The sequence below is a fragment of the Propithecus coquereli genome, unplaced genomic scaffold, assembly GCF_000956105.1.
Source record: "Propithecus coquereli isolate 6110/MARCELLA unplaced genomic scaffold, Pcoq_1.0 Scaffold221, whole genome shotgun sequence".
In the NCBI taxonomy this organism is placed as follows: Eukaryota; Metazoa; Chordata; class Mammalia; order Primates; family Indriidae; genus Propithecus; species Propithecus coquereli.
The window spans coordinates 3,402,557-3,421,386 of NW_012147301.1; the positions used below are offsets into that span (position 1 = coordinate 3,402,557).

The 18,830-nt window shown below is 40.5% G+C and overlaps 1 protein-coding gene across 6 annotated transcripts in view; it reads left to right on the top strand.

Moving 5' to 3' along the window:
- CSNK1G1 (casein kinase 1, gamma 1) overlaps positions 1–18,830 on the top strand; it is a 208,149-nt gene that overhangs the window by 181,473 nt on the left and 7,846 nt on the right. For 2 of the 6 annotated variants that reach the window (XM_012644865.1, XM_012644866.1), the window contains 2 exons: positions 3,962–4,072; positions 13,275–13,381. In XM_012644865.1, coding sequence (XP_012500319.1) covers positions 3,962–4,072; positions 13,275–13,381 — 218 coding nt within the window. Of the gene's footprint in view, positions 1–3,961; positions 4,073–13,274; positions 13,382–16,704; positions 16,729–18,830 lie in introns of all 6 variants that reach the window. The other 4 variants (XM_012644869.1, XM_012644868.1, XM_012644867.1 and 1 more) reach the window with 3 other exon arrangements.

Genomic DNA, 18,830 nt, shown 5'->3' on the forward strand with positions numbered 1-18,830 from the left:
TGCTCAGGCTGGTCTCGAACTCCTTACCTTGAGCGATCCACCTGCCTTGGCCTCCCAGAGTGCTAGGATTACAGGCGTGAGCCACCGCGCCTGGCCCCCTGAGATATTTTTAAACTGTGTTTTCCTCCCCTCTTGGTAGTGTCACTCTCTCCACTGTCTGTCCATTAATCCCTGCCAAATGATTGCTGGGAGAGATTTTTTTCTTCTGCCATAGGCTCAGGCAGTGGTTTTTACTTTTTTGCCAATCTTCTGTGTTTTCAGTATTTTTTGTTAGCTTTACCTTTGATTTATGGATTGCTGCTTTCTTGTTTCCACATTCACCTACTGCATAGTAAATCAGGCATTTCCAGGCAGATAATGCTATCACAACTAAAGACTTTAAACTCCCCAAAGAGTTACCACTACTTGAGATTCCTACTCCTACCTTTAGGGACTTATACACTCCATGTGGACCTCTGCCTTTCAAGTAATGCAGAGAAATTGACTTTGCTGAATGACTTTTCTACCCATAGACCTTGAGTGCCATTTCGTTCAGTGTATGTGCATAAGTGATCTTTAAGAATGAAGGGTTTCTTTTGAAGAATGAAATGGAGGAGAATGCTGATCTTCTCCACTGATTTGCTTAGTCTAACTAGCTACTGTGCAGATCATACCTAATCATAACACCTGTGTACACGGTGTTGCCAAGAGTATCTTTCAGGAGAAGTTGCTCTAGCAGAATACTGTAGTTGTCAACATTCCTGAATTTCATCCAGCTCCTAGGCACTTTGTTACTTTCTAAAACTGGCAAATGGCCCTTTCTTTCTACTCCATCACCCGCTAGATAGCAGTCTGGGCCCTTAAAGTCCAGAAAACAATAGCCCTAATAATAACCAACAACCCCCCTGGTTCACCTCTGTACTTGGTTTTGTTGTTTTCAGCAGATATAGAAGGCATTAGCGGGCAGTAGTATGGTGTAGTGTGTTTTTCCTTTTGTCATAGTGAAAGCATTTATGAAGCAATCTAAAATGTTAACATTATTTTTCTCTCTTTAAAAAATAGAGTAGGCTGGGCACAGTGGCTAATGCTGTAATCACAGCACTCTAGGAGGCCGAGGTGGGAGGATTGCTTGAGCTCAGGAGTTTGAGACCAGCCTGATCAAGAGCAAGACCCCATCTCTACTAAAAATAGAAAAAATTAGCCAGGTGTGGCGGCGCAGGCCTGTAGTCCCAGCTACTTGGGAGGCTGAGGCAGGAGGATCACTTGAGCACAGTTCGAGGTTGCTGTGAGCTAGGCTGATGCCACGGCACTCTAGCCTGGGCGACAGAGCGAGACTCTGTCTCAAAATACATATATATATATATATCTGTAGAGAGAGAGAGAGAGAAAGGGAGGGAGAGAAAGAGAGAGAGTATTGCTTTGAGGATGGAGATGGAATGTGACTTTTAAGCCTTTGAAAAATGTCTTGCTGTTTTCATTTAAACAAAAATCTTAAATCTTCCAGCAAATTATTTATTTAGCTAGAATGAATATAAACAAGTACATAGCCACATGAATCAGACAGTAGCATCAAACCAGAGTTCTGATATGTATTTCAGTAAAAACAGAAATAATGGTTTATCAACTGTCCATGGCTTTCTTAACCTGAAAAACCTATGAGTATACATGAATGTACATTTCTAGCCTTCTTCAATTTTATCTGCCTTAAAAACAAATGCAAAAACAGCATTCATGAGAGAAGTAATTATATTGAGTATGTATAATAGAGCTCAAAACAACACTAAGTGACTTATAAATGTCTGGATATTTTTTAAGCATTTAAATTTTTGGAGAACTGACAGTGCTATATAATAGTTTAGGAGCTTAAATATTCTACTTAAATATTACAAGTAAAAAGTTCTAGAGAGAACTATAAAGGTTATCACTAACAGATTTAGTTATAGATAATTCTTATGTTAGAAGACTAGGCCAGGCATGGGTGGCTCATGCCTGTAATCCCTGCACTTTGGGTGGCTGAGGCAGGAGGATCTTTTGAGCCCAGGAGTTCAAGACCAGCCTGGGCAACATAGCAAGACCCTGTCTGTACCCATAAAAGATTTAAAAATTAGCTGAGTATGCTAATGCATGCCACTAGTCCCAGCTAATCGAGAGGCTCAGGCGGGAGGATCACTTGAGCCCAGGCATTCAAGGTTACAGTGTGCTATGTTCTCTCCACTGCACTCTAGGCTGGGCAACAAAGTGAGACCTGGGGTCTGTCTCTAAAAAAAAGTTAAAAAAGTAAAAAGAAGAATAGATTTATTCTCAGATCTATAGTAGTCAGAATAAATGAGATTAAGGGCTCTGAAAATATGGACACTGTCAATAAGTTTATAAAATAGTATGATTATGTTATATATCACAGTCTGATTTTGGAAAATGAAATATCCAAAGCTCTGTTGGCAGAAATAATTGGATAGGGGGCAATATTTTGGGTAGCTTTGATTCTCTCTAATATGACTAACAGTATAAAACCAAACCCCTCATTTATAAGATTATATAGCAAGCAAATTAATATAGCTGCCTTCTTATAATTATGCTTATTCCCTGAGGAATATCAAAGAAAATATGGCCAGGATTCTTTACAGTGCTGTTGCCCCTGTGACTTCATATTCCGTTAATAAAGACCAGTAAGTTGTAGCTGGTGTACAAGGCTCTGATTTTTATGGGAAATGCCTTTTTGGTGACTTATGGGTGAGCTTTAAGCAACTCTCGTCAAAAGACACTGAAAGGGGAAAGTGAATATAGAGCCGCAAACCATTACTTCTTCGCTCTTCCTTTTTTATAAAATATTACGTTTAAAGCTGTGAACATTTCTAAGATTTATAGAGTCTTACTGGTTTTCATGCAGAGCAGCAATATCACATCCCAACCCCTGCTGCTGTTTGTATCAGCAGCAATTAAAATTTGATTTACTAATCCCTCATTGCTGCCTCTCCAACTACTCGTTTTTCATTTTTGTAGAGCCTTAGGACTGTTACAGCTGAGCATCATGATGTTAACACCTCCTCAGCCATCTGGCACAGGGGAAGAGGCACCTAAACAGATTCTTCAGAACAAAAGTCACATATGAGCAAGATCAGAATAGTATGAGATCTAAAAAACAGGTAAAGAAGGAATGAAGAGAGCCTGAATAATAGCAGAAGTGAAAGCAGAATCCAAAGAGGTTTTTAATTGAAGGTCCTCCTTTTGCTGAGAAAAGATTTGCCTTTTGCTTTCTAGAAGAAAATAATTCATAGTAGCCGTGTCAATAAGTAATCTTTTTGTAATTCCAGACTAGAGGCTGTTAGCTAGAGGAACCAGGCAAACAATGTAGCCTTACTTTTATCCCCCCATCTTTTCATGTACTTTACATGTGAACCTGTTTTTGAAGAGATACTTTGTTCTTTCCTTTAAGTAAGGAAGCATATTCCAGCCACTGCTTGTTTTATCTTGGTACAAAGTCTTATGGAGGTTTATGTTGAAAGTAGTGGGCTCCCTATTTAAGGAAAAGGCATATTAAATTAACTCCTAATGCAAGAGTTTTCTGTATTTACTGTCCATTAAGATAGATCTTTAATCAGTGAATTGATTTATGACTGTTCCTTTGTCCAGCAGTCTTAACATTCTGAATTCGATCTGCTTATTGGCTATTGAAATTTTACTAATATGGAAACTAAAAGATGATTCCAACTTTTGGTAGTCCTCCCCCACTTTTGGTCATTATTGTTTTTCTGTGTCTGGGTTAGGATGGTGTGCTGTAGGTTTATGTATTGGCTCTTTAGGCTGAAATGAATGTAGCCAAGCTAACTTTCTCTCAGTGCTTTGCAGCGGTTGTTAGTTTAAAATCCAAAACAAAAAGAAAACCTACAGGGACACTACTGTACTTGATTTTGTAATTGCTTGCTGCTGGTTGCTTCACCTTTCCTTCCATATCTTGCTCTCATGCTTCCTAATGCCTGAGCAGACTGCATCGTCAGAGCGCCGAGGAGAGTGGGAAATCCAGCCCAGCCGGCAGACCAATACCTCATACCTGACGTCTCACTTGGCTGCAGATCGCCATGGGGGATCGGTGCAGGTACTTACTGCCTTTATTGCCTTTTTATGGCCTTCCAGGTTGGCTGGTGGAATGTTGGCTTGCTTCTGAAACATGGGTTCCTTTAGAATGGAAACTTATAGCAAGGGTGAGCTGCTTCTATAGTTAACTGAATATCTGCGTGCTGATTTTCTGCCTAGGTGGACTTGGGTAAAAGTCATTTGTTGAGATGATTTGCTTGTTGTTCTCCTTGACTAGGAAACATCTATATGATTTCTGATACTGATTTCTGGTTAACCTAGTCCTACTACCTTGATTTATTTATGATAAACCATAAAAATAACATCAAAGTAGAAGTGTGTTAGTGACAAGTCTGGAAATTATAAAGACTTGGAATATATTGAAACATACAAAATAAGTATTTTTTAATTAGAGGTCTAAAGGACTGCATATATAGCTCATTCCATGATGATATATGCCTTAGCACATGATAAGCTGAGAATGTTAATTGCTATAAGTCAACTATTTCTGAGTGGGTACCCAGAAAGTTGGGCTATTCCGTTTTTTTCTTCCTGGCATAAGTGTAGTCTTAGAATTTTTTTTTAAGAGACAAGGTCTTGCTCTGTTGCCCAGGCTAGAGTGCAGTGGCAAGATCACAGCTCACTGTAACCTGAATTTCCTGGGCTCAGGTGACCCTCTTGCCTCAGCCTCAGTAGCTAGGACTAGAGGCACGCATCATCATACCCGGATAATTTTTTTTTTGGAGAGACAGGGTCTCACAATTTGACGAGGCCGGTCTCCAACTCCTGGCCTCAAACAGTCCTCCCATCATGTCCTCCCACAGTGGTGGGATTACAGGCATGAGCCACTGCACCCAGCCAGAAAATGATTTCTGATTTCATTTGATCTATCTTAAATCTCTCTTCTCTGTTTAGTATTAAGAACATCTTGGATCTCTTAACTTTTCTTACATGTGACTGTTTTCTCATACTGGTAAGTGATACTACCAGTTAGGCACACAAGTGAACCCAGAGCTACCAAACATAAATTCTTATAAAGGTGCAGACAGGCCTTTGGCATGTAAAAATTGCATCTTTATAGGCTGGATTGTCTATGATATGCTTTTACAAGGACGAATTTACTGAAAAATTTTGTTATTCACAAGAAGTTGGGAGATAGCTTTGGCCCTGTAAAAACCTCATAGAAACATCTAGGTAAAAATGATGGATTGGACACACGTATCTATCTGCTTTCACTCCCTCCTGAAACAGCATTAAAATAATGATAAGGAAATTTTTATTAAGGCACAGGTCCACGTAAGGATGGAGAAAACAGAAGAGAAGGCAACCACAACAAACTATTTGAAGCTGTTATTAAATGACTTAGGAGTTCCAAGAAAACTAAATCCTGAGCCAGTAGAGGGAAATGCTGAGAATTAAGTCTATTTACACTGGGGAATTCCCAAAAGGCTCGAGAATGGGCCTTCTATAAGTAAAGAAGGGGCAGAGGAACATGTACTAAAATAAGGGAGATTGCTTGCAAGTTTATTTAGAAAGCTGTAGATATCTAGATGCTCTCCTGTCTCCAAAAAAGACCAAAGATTCTTTTTCTCTGGGAGGGCAACACAGAGGGTCTCTGGACTAGGGGATATGAGGCACAGTTGGAGGCAGGGTACTACTGAAAAAAGGGAGATTAAGTGAATGTGTGTATATTTACTGCCTGCTTTTCCCATGTGGTGCTTAAGAATGCTGATAGCCAGATCTGTACTGTCAGGCAAGAGATTGAAACAGTATGCTTTTGGAAATCTGACGAGCCCAAAAGAAAACATTTAAGGATGCTGACAGCAGGGTTTTCCCCAATGAAATGGCCCAGCCAAATCATCCTCCAGTGTAGTCCGTAGTTGACGAGACCCACCCAGTTTTCACAGTGCCAATTAACTGTGTAGTCCCCCGCTTTTAAATATGAGCAGACGTCAGGTAGGATGACTTAGGCCTAAAAAAAAAAAGAAAAGATATGAACAATCAAAGGTTATCAGATTTCTGAGGAAAGCCTTTAATAAGAAAGAGACCAGAGCAAACAATAATGGCAAGGTTTAAAAAAAGGAACATTCCAAAAACAATAACAAAAAAAGAGTTCTTGGATATTAAAAACATAGCAAACAAAAATCTAAAACTTAGTAGTTTGGAATATAAGGGTTGAGGAAAATAAAGCAAAGAAAGGTTGAGCACAGTGCCACACACTTGTAATCCTAGCACTTTGGGAGGCAGAGGATTGCTTGAGGCCAGGACTTTGAGGAGACCAGCCTGAGCAACATAATGAGACCCTGTCTCTACAAAAAATTGAAAAATCAGCCAGGCTTGGTGGCACACCCCTGTAGTCCCATCTACTTGGGAGGCTGAGGCAGCAGGATCACTTGAGCCCAGGAGTTTGAGGTTGCATTGAACTATGATGACACCACTGCACTCTAGCCCAGGCAACAGAGCAAGACTCTGTCTCAAAAAAGGAAAGTAAAGCAAAGAGACAGAGAAGTGAAAAGTAGGAGAAAACAATATAAGAAGATTTGAGGACAGTCCAGGAGGTCCAATTGCTAAGTAATAGGAATTCCAGAGAAAGAACAGAGAACGTAGAAGGGAGGAAATCATTAGCAAAATAGTTTCCCTATATTCGGAGACTTGTTTCCAGATCAGACTGAATACCCAGCGTAATGGTTACTAGAACACACCAAGGTACATCGTTGTGAAATTTCAGAATAGTGAGTACAAAGAGAAGATCCTTCAGGCTTCCAGAAAGAGAAAACAGTCGCATGCAAAGAATGTTAAATATCTACACTTTTTTTTTTTTGGAGACAGAATTTCACTCTGTTGCCCTGGGTAGAGTGCAGTGGTGTCATCATACCTCACAGCAACCTCAGTCTCCTGGGCTCAGGCGATCCTCCTGCCTCAGTCTCCGAGTAGCTGGGACTACAAGTGCATGCCACTGTGCCTGGCTAATTTTTTTTTCTATTTTTGGAAGAGATGGGATCTTGCTCTTGCTCAGGCTGGTCTCAAACTCCTGAGCTCAAGCGATCCTCCCGCCTCAGTCTCCCAGAGTGCTAGGATTACAGGAATGAGCCACCACACCCAGCCATTATCTATACTTTTAATTCAGTGAATTTACACTTACAGAAAATTTGTATTAGCCTCATTTCAGGTGCTCAGTAACCACATGTGGCTAGTAGCTATTATGGTAGACTGTGTAGTTCTAGAATGTTTATTGCCAGCTTCTTTATAATACCAGAAAATCAGAGGCAATTAAAAATCAGTTTAGCATTAACTAAACAAATATAGTACTTTCATATACTTGAGAGATAGATCTCTAGGTGTTATGAGAAAATGTCCAAGATATGTTATGAAAAGAAGTTACAAAGCAGTGTATAAAATTTGGCCCCATTTTTATTTATTTTCATATAAATATGTATGTGAGAACACACATGCATGTGCGATAGTGTATGCAGAGAAAAAAAGAAACAGTGGGCTGGGTACTGTGGCTCATGCCTATAATCCTAGCACTCTGGGAGGCCAAGGTGGGAAGATCACTTGAGATCTGGAGTTTGAGACCAGCCTGAGCAAGAGCCAGACCCCATCTCTACAAAAAATAGAAAAATTAGTTGGGTGTGATGGCACATGCCTGTAGTCCCAACTACTGGTTAGGCTGAGACAGGAAGATCACCTTGAGCCCAAGAGTTTGAGGTTGCTGTGAGCTATGATGATGATGACTCCACTGCACTCTAGCCAGGGCAACAGAGCAAGACTCTGTCTCAAAAAAAAGAAAGAAGAAAGAAAGAAAGAAACAATGTAGAGTCAGAGGGCAAACACAGCCAAGGGGCCAAATCCTACCGTCTGCCTGTTTTTGTAAATAAAGGTTTGTTGGAACACTGCTATGCTCATTTGTTTACATATTGCTTAAGGCTGCTTTCATGCTACCAGTGTCAGGGTTGAGTAATTTCAACAGAGCTTATATGGTCCTCAAAGCCTAAAATATTTACTGGTACTTTATGGAAATACTTTACCCACCCTTGCTCTAGAGAAACATGTACTGGATTTCCTACTAGCCACTTGCATGTGATGATGTTACTGGAATTTTTATTTTTTCTGTTGTCTTTTTTAATATTCTAATTTTTAGAAATAATAAACATGTTTATTTTGTAATTAGAAAAAAAGATAAATAATTTTAAAAGGAACATACCTCATAGTTAGGTATATCCAAAAGTTTAGTCTGTTAGAGTTATGTTCCTAGAACATAGGGGTGCTCATTTGGACAGTGTTTCCTACTGTCTGCTGTGAGGTGTTACCTTTTGATTGCAGTTGGAGCCAATTGAGTGTCTCTGGGAGCACATTTGAAAAATGCAACCTCCCTCTACTCCTTATAAGCTAAGTTCTGCCAACTTCTTAGGCACTTGGATAGAGGACAGGCAATTGTACCACTTACCTAATACGTCCAGCTCTGCTACTCCTCATTACATTTACCTCTTGGGACTTAAACTATTTTAGGCCTGATTTTTGTAAACTTGTGAAGGTTGTGCTTTTTGCAAACCAAATCAGCAATACCTTTCTAGCACAACTGATGTCCCCATATTTCTGAGTTGTCTCACTTCCTTTGTGAAATCATGCTTGGCCTTACCTAGATGACCTGCAGATACCATGCCCCTGGGAGTGAGTGCAGAATGCCAAAATGAGAAAAGTTTACTCTGTATGAGGCACATGGATGCTCCTGTTTCTAGCTGGTTTTTTTTTTTGAGACAGAGTCTTGCTCTGTCGCCCCAGCTAGAGTGCAGTGGCATCATCCTAGCTCACTGTAACCTCAAACTCCTGGGCTCAAGTGATCCTCCTGCCTCAACATCCCAAGTAACTGGAGGGCATGCACGACCTTGTCCGGCTAACTTTTTCTAATTTTGATAGAGACAAGGTCTGGCTCTTGCTTAGGCTGGTCTCAAACTCCTGAACTCAAGCGATCCTCCCACCTCAGTCTCCCAGAGTGCTACTATTATAGGCGTGAGCCACCACGCCTAGCCCTGTTCCAACCTATTTAATGGGCAGACCCCCTTGGTTCCCATTTTTTCAGTATTTCCATAGATCTTTTACATATGGAAGGCCAAAGTTCAACAAGATAATATGTTTTTTTCTTTCAAAAGGATTATTCTAAAGTTGTTCAAATTAAAATGTATAGGGAATTTCTAGAAATCTCCAGGTCTAAGCAAGGACATAAGACTTAAGAATGACATATCAGCTAAAGCACTGTTTTCTTTGGTACATAGCTGTGAATTTTCCTTATGGTGACGTTTTGAAAAATGGGACTAATGGCTTAAATTTTTGAGACTCCTAAAAAGGATATTATCATTATTAAGGACTAAAGGTCAAAATAGTACTTCACCTTAGTCTTTCTCACAAGCAGTCCTATAAGACATTAATTACTTTGGTATTGTGTGATATAGCTAGAGAAATGTAGGATTAATTTTAATAGTAATTAAACCAAAATAAACGTCAGTATTTCATTTATGTAAGTAAAACTTATTTTTTGTAATGAAGCTTATTTTTTATAATGAAGTTATATTAAAAATTCAGTAGAAAAGTATAACAGTGATATTGTTTAAAATGTCAATAATTCATTACATACATGAGGTTCTTTACAATTTTTCACCACCTTCCTGGACATCATTGTATTTAACTGCCCCAGTAATTGTGAGGTAAATAGGATGAATGTTATTGGCCCTGTCTTACAGAATTAGAAAACAGGGCTCATAGAGGATGTCGATGATAAGGTAGACCTGCAATCCAGCTCTTCTATCACCTATACTAGTATTTGTTTTACTGCACATCCAGGCAGCATTCCAGTGGTTTGACAAACTGTACTCCAACCTGAAATAATTAAGCAGATGCTATAAAGGCCCAGATTTGTAGCTATTAAGAGTCCCAGACATGTTTTAGGTACAGTTTACAGGTAGAGAACTGGTGGCAAGGTTCCCATTTGTGCCTTATTCTTTTCAGACCACATGCTCGTTGATACACAAAAGATGTCTAGTCTGTAAAAGGGGGATAATCTCTTCCTTAGATTGCCCAAGGACACTGCTTGTGGCCCAAGTGGCAATTCATAGCAAGGAGAAATTAGAAAGTATGAGACATGTAAAACGCTGTGAGCAGGCACCATGACCCAAATTCACCAGGTAATTCTCAGTAGTGTTGCTTACTAATGCTTCATTCATGTCAATTAGAAGCCAAGACATTTAATTAAACATCTTGTCTAGTTCCTGAATTGTTCATTAAGAAACTTACTGTGATTTCTCCTATAACCTTTGTGTTCACAGAATGAACTTACCAGCATTATCATTAGTGTGCAGCCAGACTATATCCACAAGAAGCAAATGTAAGACTGAGGAAATTAACAGGATAGCATTAGAACGAGAAGCTTTGGTTCTCCAATCTGTAAACCTTCTCTCCTCAACTTTTTGTTTCTGCTATTGTTTTCCCCAACTATTAATTTTGAAAATTTCAAATCTACAGAAGAGTTGAGGGGGAAATGCAATGAACCCCTGTATATCCTTGACCTAGATTAACAAATTAAGATTTTGCCATACTTGCTTTAATTCTGTGTGTGAGTGAGTGTGTGTGTGTGTGTTTCCTTGCCAACCAATATGAAAGAAAGTTGCAAACATCATTACACCTTATCCCAAAATACTTCATCCTGCATCTCCTAAGAATAAAGACATTCTGTCATGTAACCAATAAGACCATTGTCATAGCTGAGAAAATTAATTCCATGATATCTAATATACAGTCCATGTCACATTTCCCCTAATTCCAGTTGTCCCCAAAATTAATACTATAGTGTCCAGGATCTAAACAGTGTTCATGCATTGTGTTGGTTGTTATACCTCTTCAATCTCTTTCAATTTCTTAGTCTCTCTCTCTCTCTCTCTTTTTTTTTTTTTTAATTAAAGCAGGATCTCTCTCTGTTGCCTGGGCTCAGGTACAGTGACATCATCATATCTTACTGCAACCTCAAACTCCTGGGCTCAAGTGATCCTCCTGCCTTAGCCTCCCCAGCAGCTGAGACTGCAGGCACATGCCACCATGCCCACCTAATTTTTCTATTTTTTTTAGAGATGAGATCTCCTTATGTTACTCAGGCTGGTCTCGGAGTCTGGGCCTCAAGTGATCCACCTTAGCCTCCCAAAGTGTTAGGATTACAGGTGTGAGCCACCACACCTGGTCTATTTCTTAGTCTCTTTTAATCCTTTTAATCTATAACAGTCTCCCCATGTTGTTTTTTTTTAACATTTAAAGAAAGACTTTTGAATAGTCCAGCCTAGTCCCATAGAATATCCCACATTTTGGATTTGTTTACCATAATTAGATTCAGATAAAACTTTAATTTTGGGGGGGCAAGAATACTATATTGTATGGTGTTTATTATATCATGTCAGGAGAAAAATAAGGTCAAGTTGTTCCGTTAAGATGCTGAATTTGATCACTAGAAGAAATTTGGGTATCCCTTGGGCAAGTACAAATTCAGTGTTATACATTTTTTCGCTAAATGTACAGCATTGTTTTAATTTTTTTTAAAAGCATGTGTTATTAATAAGAGCAACAATTATTTCTGGTTTAGAGATAATGGTGGATATAGATTACTAGTAAATACTATTCACCCTGTCTGCCCCAAAGGCTACTTGTACTAAACATTTACTCCTACTTTCCTTTTCATGACTATTTAGGAAATTTTTGCAGATTAACTGCTGGTGAGGACCCCAGAGCTAGAGGCAGATAAGAATAAACATTTAATGGAGGGAGAGTAATAGTAAGATGAACACCTATTGAGCTATTACTATGTATCATTGGCACTGGGCTAAGCAATTTCTGTGGATCTTGCCCAAGAGCCTACAGCAAGTAAGTGGTGGAGCTGAGGTTCAAACCCAGGGATGATTGACTCTACAGCCCAGTTCTTACTTACTGTGCTATGCTGCCTCAATTATTATGTACCAAGTATTGTACCAGACACTGCTTCATACATAAATAATTCTCTCATCAACCTGTAAGAAACAGTCTCAAATAGATGAAATTACTTACCCAAGGGCATATTATATCTGAACCATTTATCCTATTTTGTGGTTCTTTCCCATGTTTCAGCCAAGGTCTTTAACAACAGAGTGGTTTGTCCAGCAACGGGGTCCCTTTTCCCACTTCCCAACACCCACCTAAACGGGAATCGTGTGCTAGAAATGAAACCAGGTGGCAGAAGCAGCTATACAAGCGAGAGAATCCTGATCGGGTCCACACTAACCAGATGACAGGAGTGAGAGCCTTCGCTTACGTTTCGGGGACCATCAGTGAGAAGTGAGATGACAATGAACCTGAAATAAAGGTCGTTGAAATAAGACTGGTTTTCCAAGGGAAAGTGTTTCCTCTTCCCTCTCACCGGAGAGGTGGCAGTTTTGTTATTCGAGTAACTTCAAACTAATGGTCAAAGCCATGAAGAATTTTTTGAAGGAAAGTGTGATTGTTTATAGTTTCTGGTGCCCACCACTGGTTTCCTTTTTAGAATTTTTTTTATCCAAGCACAACTGCATTTAAAAAAAAAAAAAAAAGAATTTTTTTTCTTTAAACATCATCACCAAATCTATATAATTACAGCATAATAAACTGAGAAGAATAGAATTTACCCATCACATTAAAGGGAACAAAGTGATTTTACCTTTAGAAGTCAGCTGTGCAGTTATTTTTAATTTAATAAATACTGTGTACATTTTTACAATATGAAAATATATGTTTAAAACAAGTTTCCCTCATGGACGTCCATAGACCCTAACTGTATACCTTTGTTAGGTCATTTCTTAATGTTTCCATCTTTTATAGACCTTTTTACAAGACTGATTTCATAGGTTTTTTGTGAGGATTAAATTTACACACACATACACACATGCACACACATACAATGTAGCAGAGTGCCTGACACAGAGTAGGCATTCATTATGGAAGTTGTTGTCATCATTATATGATTACGTCATTGAATTTAGTTGTTGTTACGTGATATGGGTCTGGGAACCTTCCCTAAATTAGGACAGTTAGTCCCTTAACCCAGAAAAACAAATATTACAGACACTGCCTGGCTAGTGCCTAGGTTAGAGACTAGATTTCCCTTAGTGACCCTCTCTGGCGCTGGCAGGAGGCTCTTATTGCCATGGTACCTATCACACTCTGTCTTTCTGTTTCAGGTGGTTAGCTCAACCAATGGAGAGCTGAATGTTGATGACCCCACGGGAGCCCACTCCAATGCACCAATCACAGCTCATGCCGAGGTGGAGGTAGTGGAGGAAGCTAAGTACGTTCATCTTTCAAGGGGGCTCTTAAGTCATGAGTTAAAAAATCTTTTCTGTCTCTTCTTCTCTGTGTGCTGCTCATTTCAGACTAGATTCCTCATGCTTGTGTCCACAGCTTTCTTCTTTTGACCGTTTTGGTTTTTGCATGGTACCTTAAGGCTGCTGCTCCCCTTCTTTAGTTGTGATTTCAGGGAGGATAGTCACATTTTTCTAGTCCACACGGGGAAAAAGATAGAGTGAACTAAAAGAATCATGTTACCAGGGCTATAACATATAGTAGCCATGAGCCTCTTGGGGCCGTGGAGCTTCTTGCTCCCTATGGAATGCAGAGAAAAATCTTCTGTTAAACCATGGGCCATGCTGAATGGCATTCGATTGCTGGTTGTGGGCTGACAACTGGGCGTACAGTCCTGGAACAAGGGTTTCAGGGCCATTTTGTTCACTCTTAAATGATTTTGGATTCAGAGAGACTGAATAAGTCAGACAAGAAAAGTAGTCTGCACCTGTGAGGGGTACTAGGAAGGAAAGGAAGTGACACTCATCCCAAGAGAATGAGGAGGTTGCCCTCATGCCCTTTTCTGCTTCTCTTGCATGTGTATGTCTGCCCATACCACCAGCCCCTTGGTGCTCTGTGCATGGTCTGTGTTTAAACTCTTAGAATCTGGGGTGGAAGGTGAAATAACTGCTGATTCTACTGCAAAAACAGCATTTTTACCACTTCTTTCCCTTTTTTACCCATCGCAAATTCAGATCTAGACTTAAACTCTAAGAAGACACCAGGTAGGGAGAGACATCATGAGTCAGTAACTGCTGCCAACCCTGGTATGAATGACCTTTCTTGTAAGCCCTTTGAGAATAGTCAGGATATCCATGTGTCTTGTTCTCTGAAGCAGGGAACATTTTTATAGTGATATTGTGCCCTCAGTGTCTCCAGAGCCCCCAGATAGCCTAAATACAAGCCAGAACATGCTTACACCTCTGGAGGTGAGTCATTGAGTAGCCAGCCAAGACCTGCATTCTTCTTTCTTCCAGATTCACTTTGCATGGCTGTGCCTCTGCCCATTCCCCTGCTCTCCTGAGCATCTGTTTGATGAGCTCATTTTGTGTTCAAGAGTTCCTTTCCTTGGAAAGCCAGGGCTTGAAGATTCCTACCCAATAGTTAAAAAGTAGCTGAGGATGACTTGGACTCTCTCCTGTCAAGCCCCCATTGACTATAGGCAGCTTCAAATGCTCTCCTCCCATATTATATGAGGCACTGATACGTAAGGGGGGAAAGCTGATTATGCCAGGAAGAGACCATTTTAATAAGGAAACATCCTCCCTATTCTCAGGGACTTTGAAGATGTTAATGATGCTCACAGCTTTTCTGTTTCCATGACAAAACTACATTCTCTTAGATAAACAGTATGTTACTCTCACCCTCTTGGCTCTCAACCTCGGCTGAACTTTGGAGTCACCTGGGGTATGTTAGAAAATACAAATGCCTGAGTCTGGCCCCAGATATTTTGATTTAATTTATTGAGGTGTGGCCTGTGCATCAAGAATTTTAAAAGTTCAGGTAGTTCTAATGTGTAGCCAAGGTTGGGAACCACTGCACTGAACATTATCTGACCTAAACATTGTCTGGGCTTGAAAGATAGCTATACCTGTTCCTACCCCTACCCCACTCCCAGCTCTCTTTTGTGGCTATTACTTTGAAGGCTAAAAGTATAGCTCTGGATTTAGTATTATACTTTGAATATCAAGATCGAATGGACTTTAGTCTTATGATATACCCTATATAGGTTTCTTTTTTGAACCCATTCATCTCATTTCATTTTGGTAAATGTGTGCACTAATTGTGTATGTGACTGTGGTGTTTGTGTTCTGTGTGTAAGACAGGGACCCATTCACACAAAGAGATTTCAATTGAGTATATTATGTTCTGGTATAATCTAAACTATAGAATGTAAAGAGAGTTTAAAGTCTTCCCATTTAGCAAAAAGGACAATTGTGTCTCTAGCTCTGGGTTTAGACCTTCTGAAAGGTGTAGAAACCAGAGGGGAACACTTGTATTTGACCAAATGTCATCCAAAAGCTCGTGGCTTAGAGTGTTTTGTATGCTGAGTCTCCTAGTGATTTCACGAGCTACCAATCCATCTTGCCCAGGGTACTGTCAGGGCCTTGCCATGTGTTATTCTTCTTGGCCTTCTGTGTGTATGGGGGCGGGGAAAGGGTAGCCATGTGTTCACCTGCTTCATCATTTTCACAAGAAGAAGTCACAGCTAGAGAAGCTTGAGGCTTTCCCACCAGCCCCTCATTGCACACAGCTGTGATGCCATTTGTTCCTGCAGCCTGCTTGTGGGGTAGAGGGGGCTGTTGGCTATATTGAGACTAACTCGGGTACTGGGGAGACTACGTGAACCTTCACTTCCAAGCTTTTGATTTTGGGTTCCTCACCCAGCTTGCTTTGTGTGAAGGTGGAAAGAAATTACAGGGTCTTGATTTTTGTTCTGTGTATAAAATGAACATCTGACTTCCCTTTTTCTCTAGCTACAGGACACATGTCCTTGTTTAAGGATGGTTGGAAGGGTGGTGAGGGTAGGCAGCTTTTTGATCGATTTTTGTTATAGTAAGAACACACGAATTTTTGTTTATCCAGACTTTAGCTATCACTTAAAAAAAGCAAACCTCATTTCTCCTAAGAATTGACAGGATTAGAATTTTGGCCCTTCTCTAGTAGTTATACCTTAATCCAGAGCTATGACCTCCCTCCCTCTGATTCATCTTCTAATAAGATAAAGTATCTCTTAAACCTTTTCTCCCTTTCTAGAGCAAGAGACAACTGCTAGCTGCTTTGGTCAGACAGGTTGGACTTATACAAAGGCTAGGGACTTCTTTTTCCCTCAAAATAGTTGGGAAGGTTAGTTTAACTGTTAGCTTACACAGTAAGACTTCATGTGGAAACCAAAATGGCTTGCCCTTGGTGCTTGATTGAGTTCTTACAGGCAGGGCCATTTGCTCTTTCCCCTGCTGCTTTCCTGGAAGTTGCCCAGGAAAGCCCACCCTGAGGTTCCCATCAGCTCTTTCTGTTTTGCCTTACCCCTGAGGTCTAGCTCACACTTTGATGCTTCTGTCAGGCTCCTGCTCCCCCCACTTCAATGGGGGACCAAGTGGCCTGGGCCTACTCACCCTACCTTGACAGAGGAAGAAACTAAACACAGACACATACTGCATGTTTGCATGGCTCACAGGGAGTCGCTTCCATCTCACCTCTGTGGACTAATATCTCTCTCTTTCTCTCTCTTTCTTCCTTTCTGTGTTTTTCTCTTTACATACTCTGTAGCTGCCTGAAAATGCTCAACCTGTGGTGAGTCCCTCTCTCCAGTCCACATGCAAGGGGAGCGGACCAGACTAGGCTGGGACTGGCAAAGCCAAACAAATGCCTTAGGAACATTGAATGGCTTCCATATGCTTCCTTGTGCCATAACCACCCAGACTGGGGAACTAGCTCCACAAGGTGGGGATGGGGCAGGCCTATACCCAGGAATTAATCCATTCCTTCTTTCTTTTCAACCCACCTTATCACTGCCTCCTCCTACCAAAACAGTATCCAAAATTATCTCTTTATATTTAGCTGAGTGAATTTTCTCCCAAATTAGTATGACCATATATCATCAGAGGGAGAGGGACACAGAGGTAAGAGGACAAAGTTACTGTATCAGCTGTTTAAATATCAGTTGTATTTCCTCACAACCACGAAGATAGTGTTGTTGCCAGATAATTTTACATTCTGCAGCTTGGTCTCTAACCTAGAAATTGGCTGCTTTGAAAAATCTGTGACTTTTTTGGATTCACCTGGTTCTTCCATCTATAGAGTACGAATCTCTCAGAAAAAGAGAGCTCCTTCTTGGGGGAGCAATAGACATTTTGTTGTTTTGGGGATTGTTTTGTTTGTTTTTCATTTACTGTCTTTACTCCTATAAGAGAGTTTAGTGGACCAAGGGTTGACTCAGCTAATTTTGACATATGGGAGCCTGTCTTTTCCACTCCTGGAAAAGGCTCCTGGAGTGCATTCTTAGGAACAACATGGGGTATATGGAAGGAGAAGCACTAAAGAATCCATGTGTGGTGAGGAACATTCTTGCTACAAGACGGAGCCCCCTCCTTGACTCTCTTTCTGGACACTGACTATGACCTTCCAGGTGTTCCGGAACTTGTTGGTCTGTTGCAGTCTGGAATTGTAAGTGTCCCACATTGTCTGCACACATAGGGTCATATTCTACATGAATGTAATAGCCTGCTAAACTTTATGACTACCTCGTTTCTATTTGTCTTCAGTGACTGGGTTGGGCACTGGCTTCTGATCCCTAACTATCCAAGCCAAGTTGCCTACAGGAGTTTCCCTAGAGACAGGAATATAACAACAGGATTTTATAGAGGTAGGATTAATAGTCTTAGGGTATCAAAGAGCACATTTGGCCTATTCATTTTGCAAATATGTGTCTGTGTAATCTGGCATTGTTGTGGTCTATTTTTTCCTGTGAGGTGTCAGTCACATGATCCTGACTAGAGATACTTGAGGACCTACTATATGTTCATTCAACCCTGTGCTTGGAACTCTAGGGGGTCCCAAAGCCTGCCCCAAAGAGCTTGGGTACCATCTAGCTGGAGAGATAAGACATACATACATGAAAAGGACAAGGAGTTCTCCAGGACATTTCAGGTTATTGCCCTTGTGAGGCTGAGAGGCCAAGAGGTCGCTGTAGACAAGGATGGTTAAAGGACTTGAGCCAAGTATTAGAGGAAAGGAAGAATGTACAAATGTGGCAGAGGAGAGGAACATAGCAAGGGAATAGCTGAAGGGAGAGAGCCAGGGCATAGTAAGAGAGAAGTATGCAAAAGGTGGTGTGTCAGAGGCCTCGGGAAAAGCACAGGATGGCTTGTGACTAGGAAGACTTGGATCGATTTGACTCCAGCATGTTGAGAACTTCTGGTCATCCAAACAAAGAATCAATTGGAAGGGAACCTAGGACACAAGAGGGGCTCATCACCTGCCTTCATTCTCTTCTGAGAGTGACACATCTATATGGAGTCAGTCAGTAAACTTGGTCTAGAATCTGACCTAGTTTAACAGGTCCTGTTGCCAGTAGTCACCACAGAAACCAATGAGTGGAAGAGCAGATTGTGGGACCCGCTTCCTCATGGACAGAATTACTAAAAATTCCTGCTACTGCTGAAGCATTAGCTATAGTAACTAGCAAAAATCAATCTAGAACTCTAAATTTAAAATATTCCAACTCCTCAGAACCACAACTCATACTCTCCTCCAGTGAGAGGACTTCAGCATTACACACCAGGTTATGATATGCTTGTAAACAGACATTAACTCTTATGGCTTACCTTGGAGGAGGTAAAAGAGAAGTCATTGTACAATTTGAAATGGAACTAAACAGTGTTTCAAACTTATTT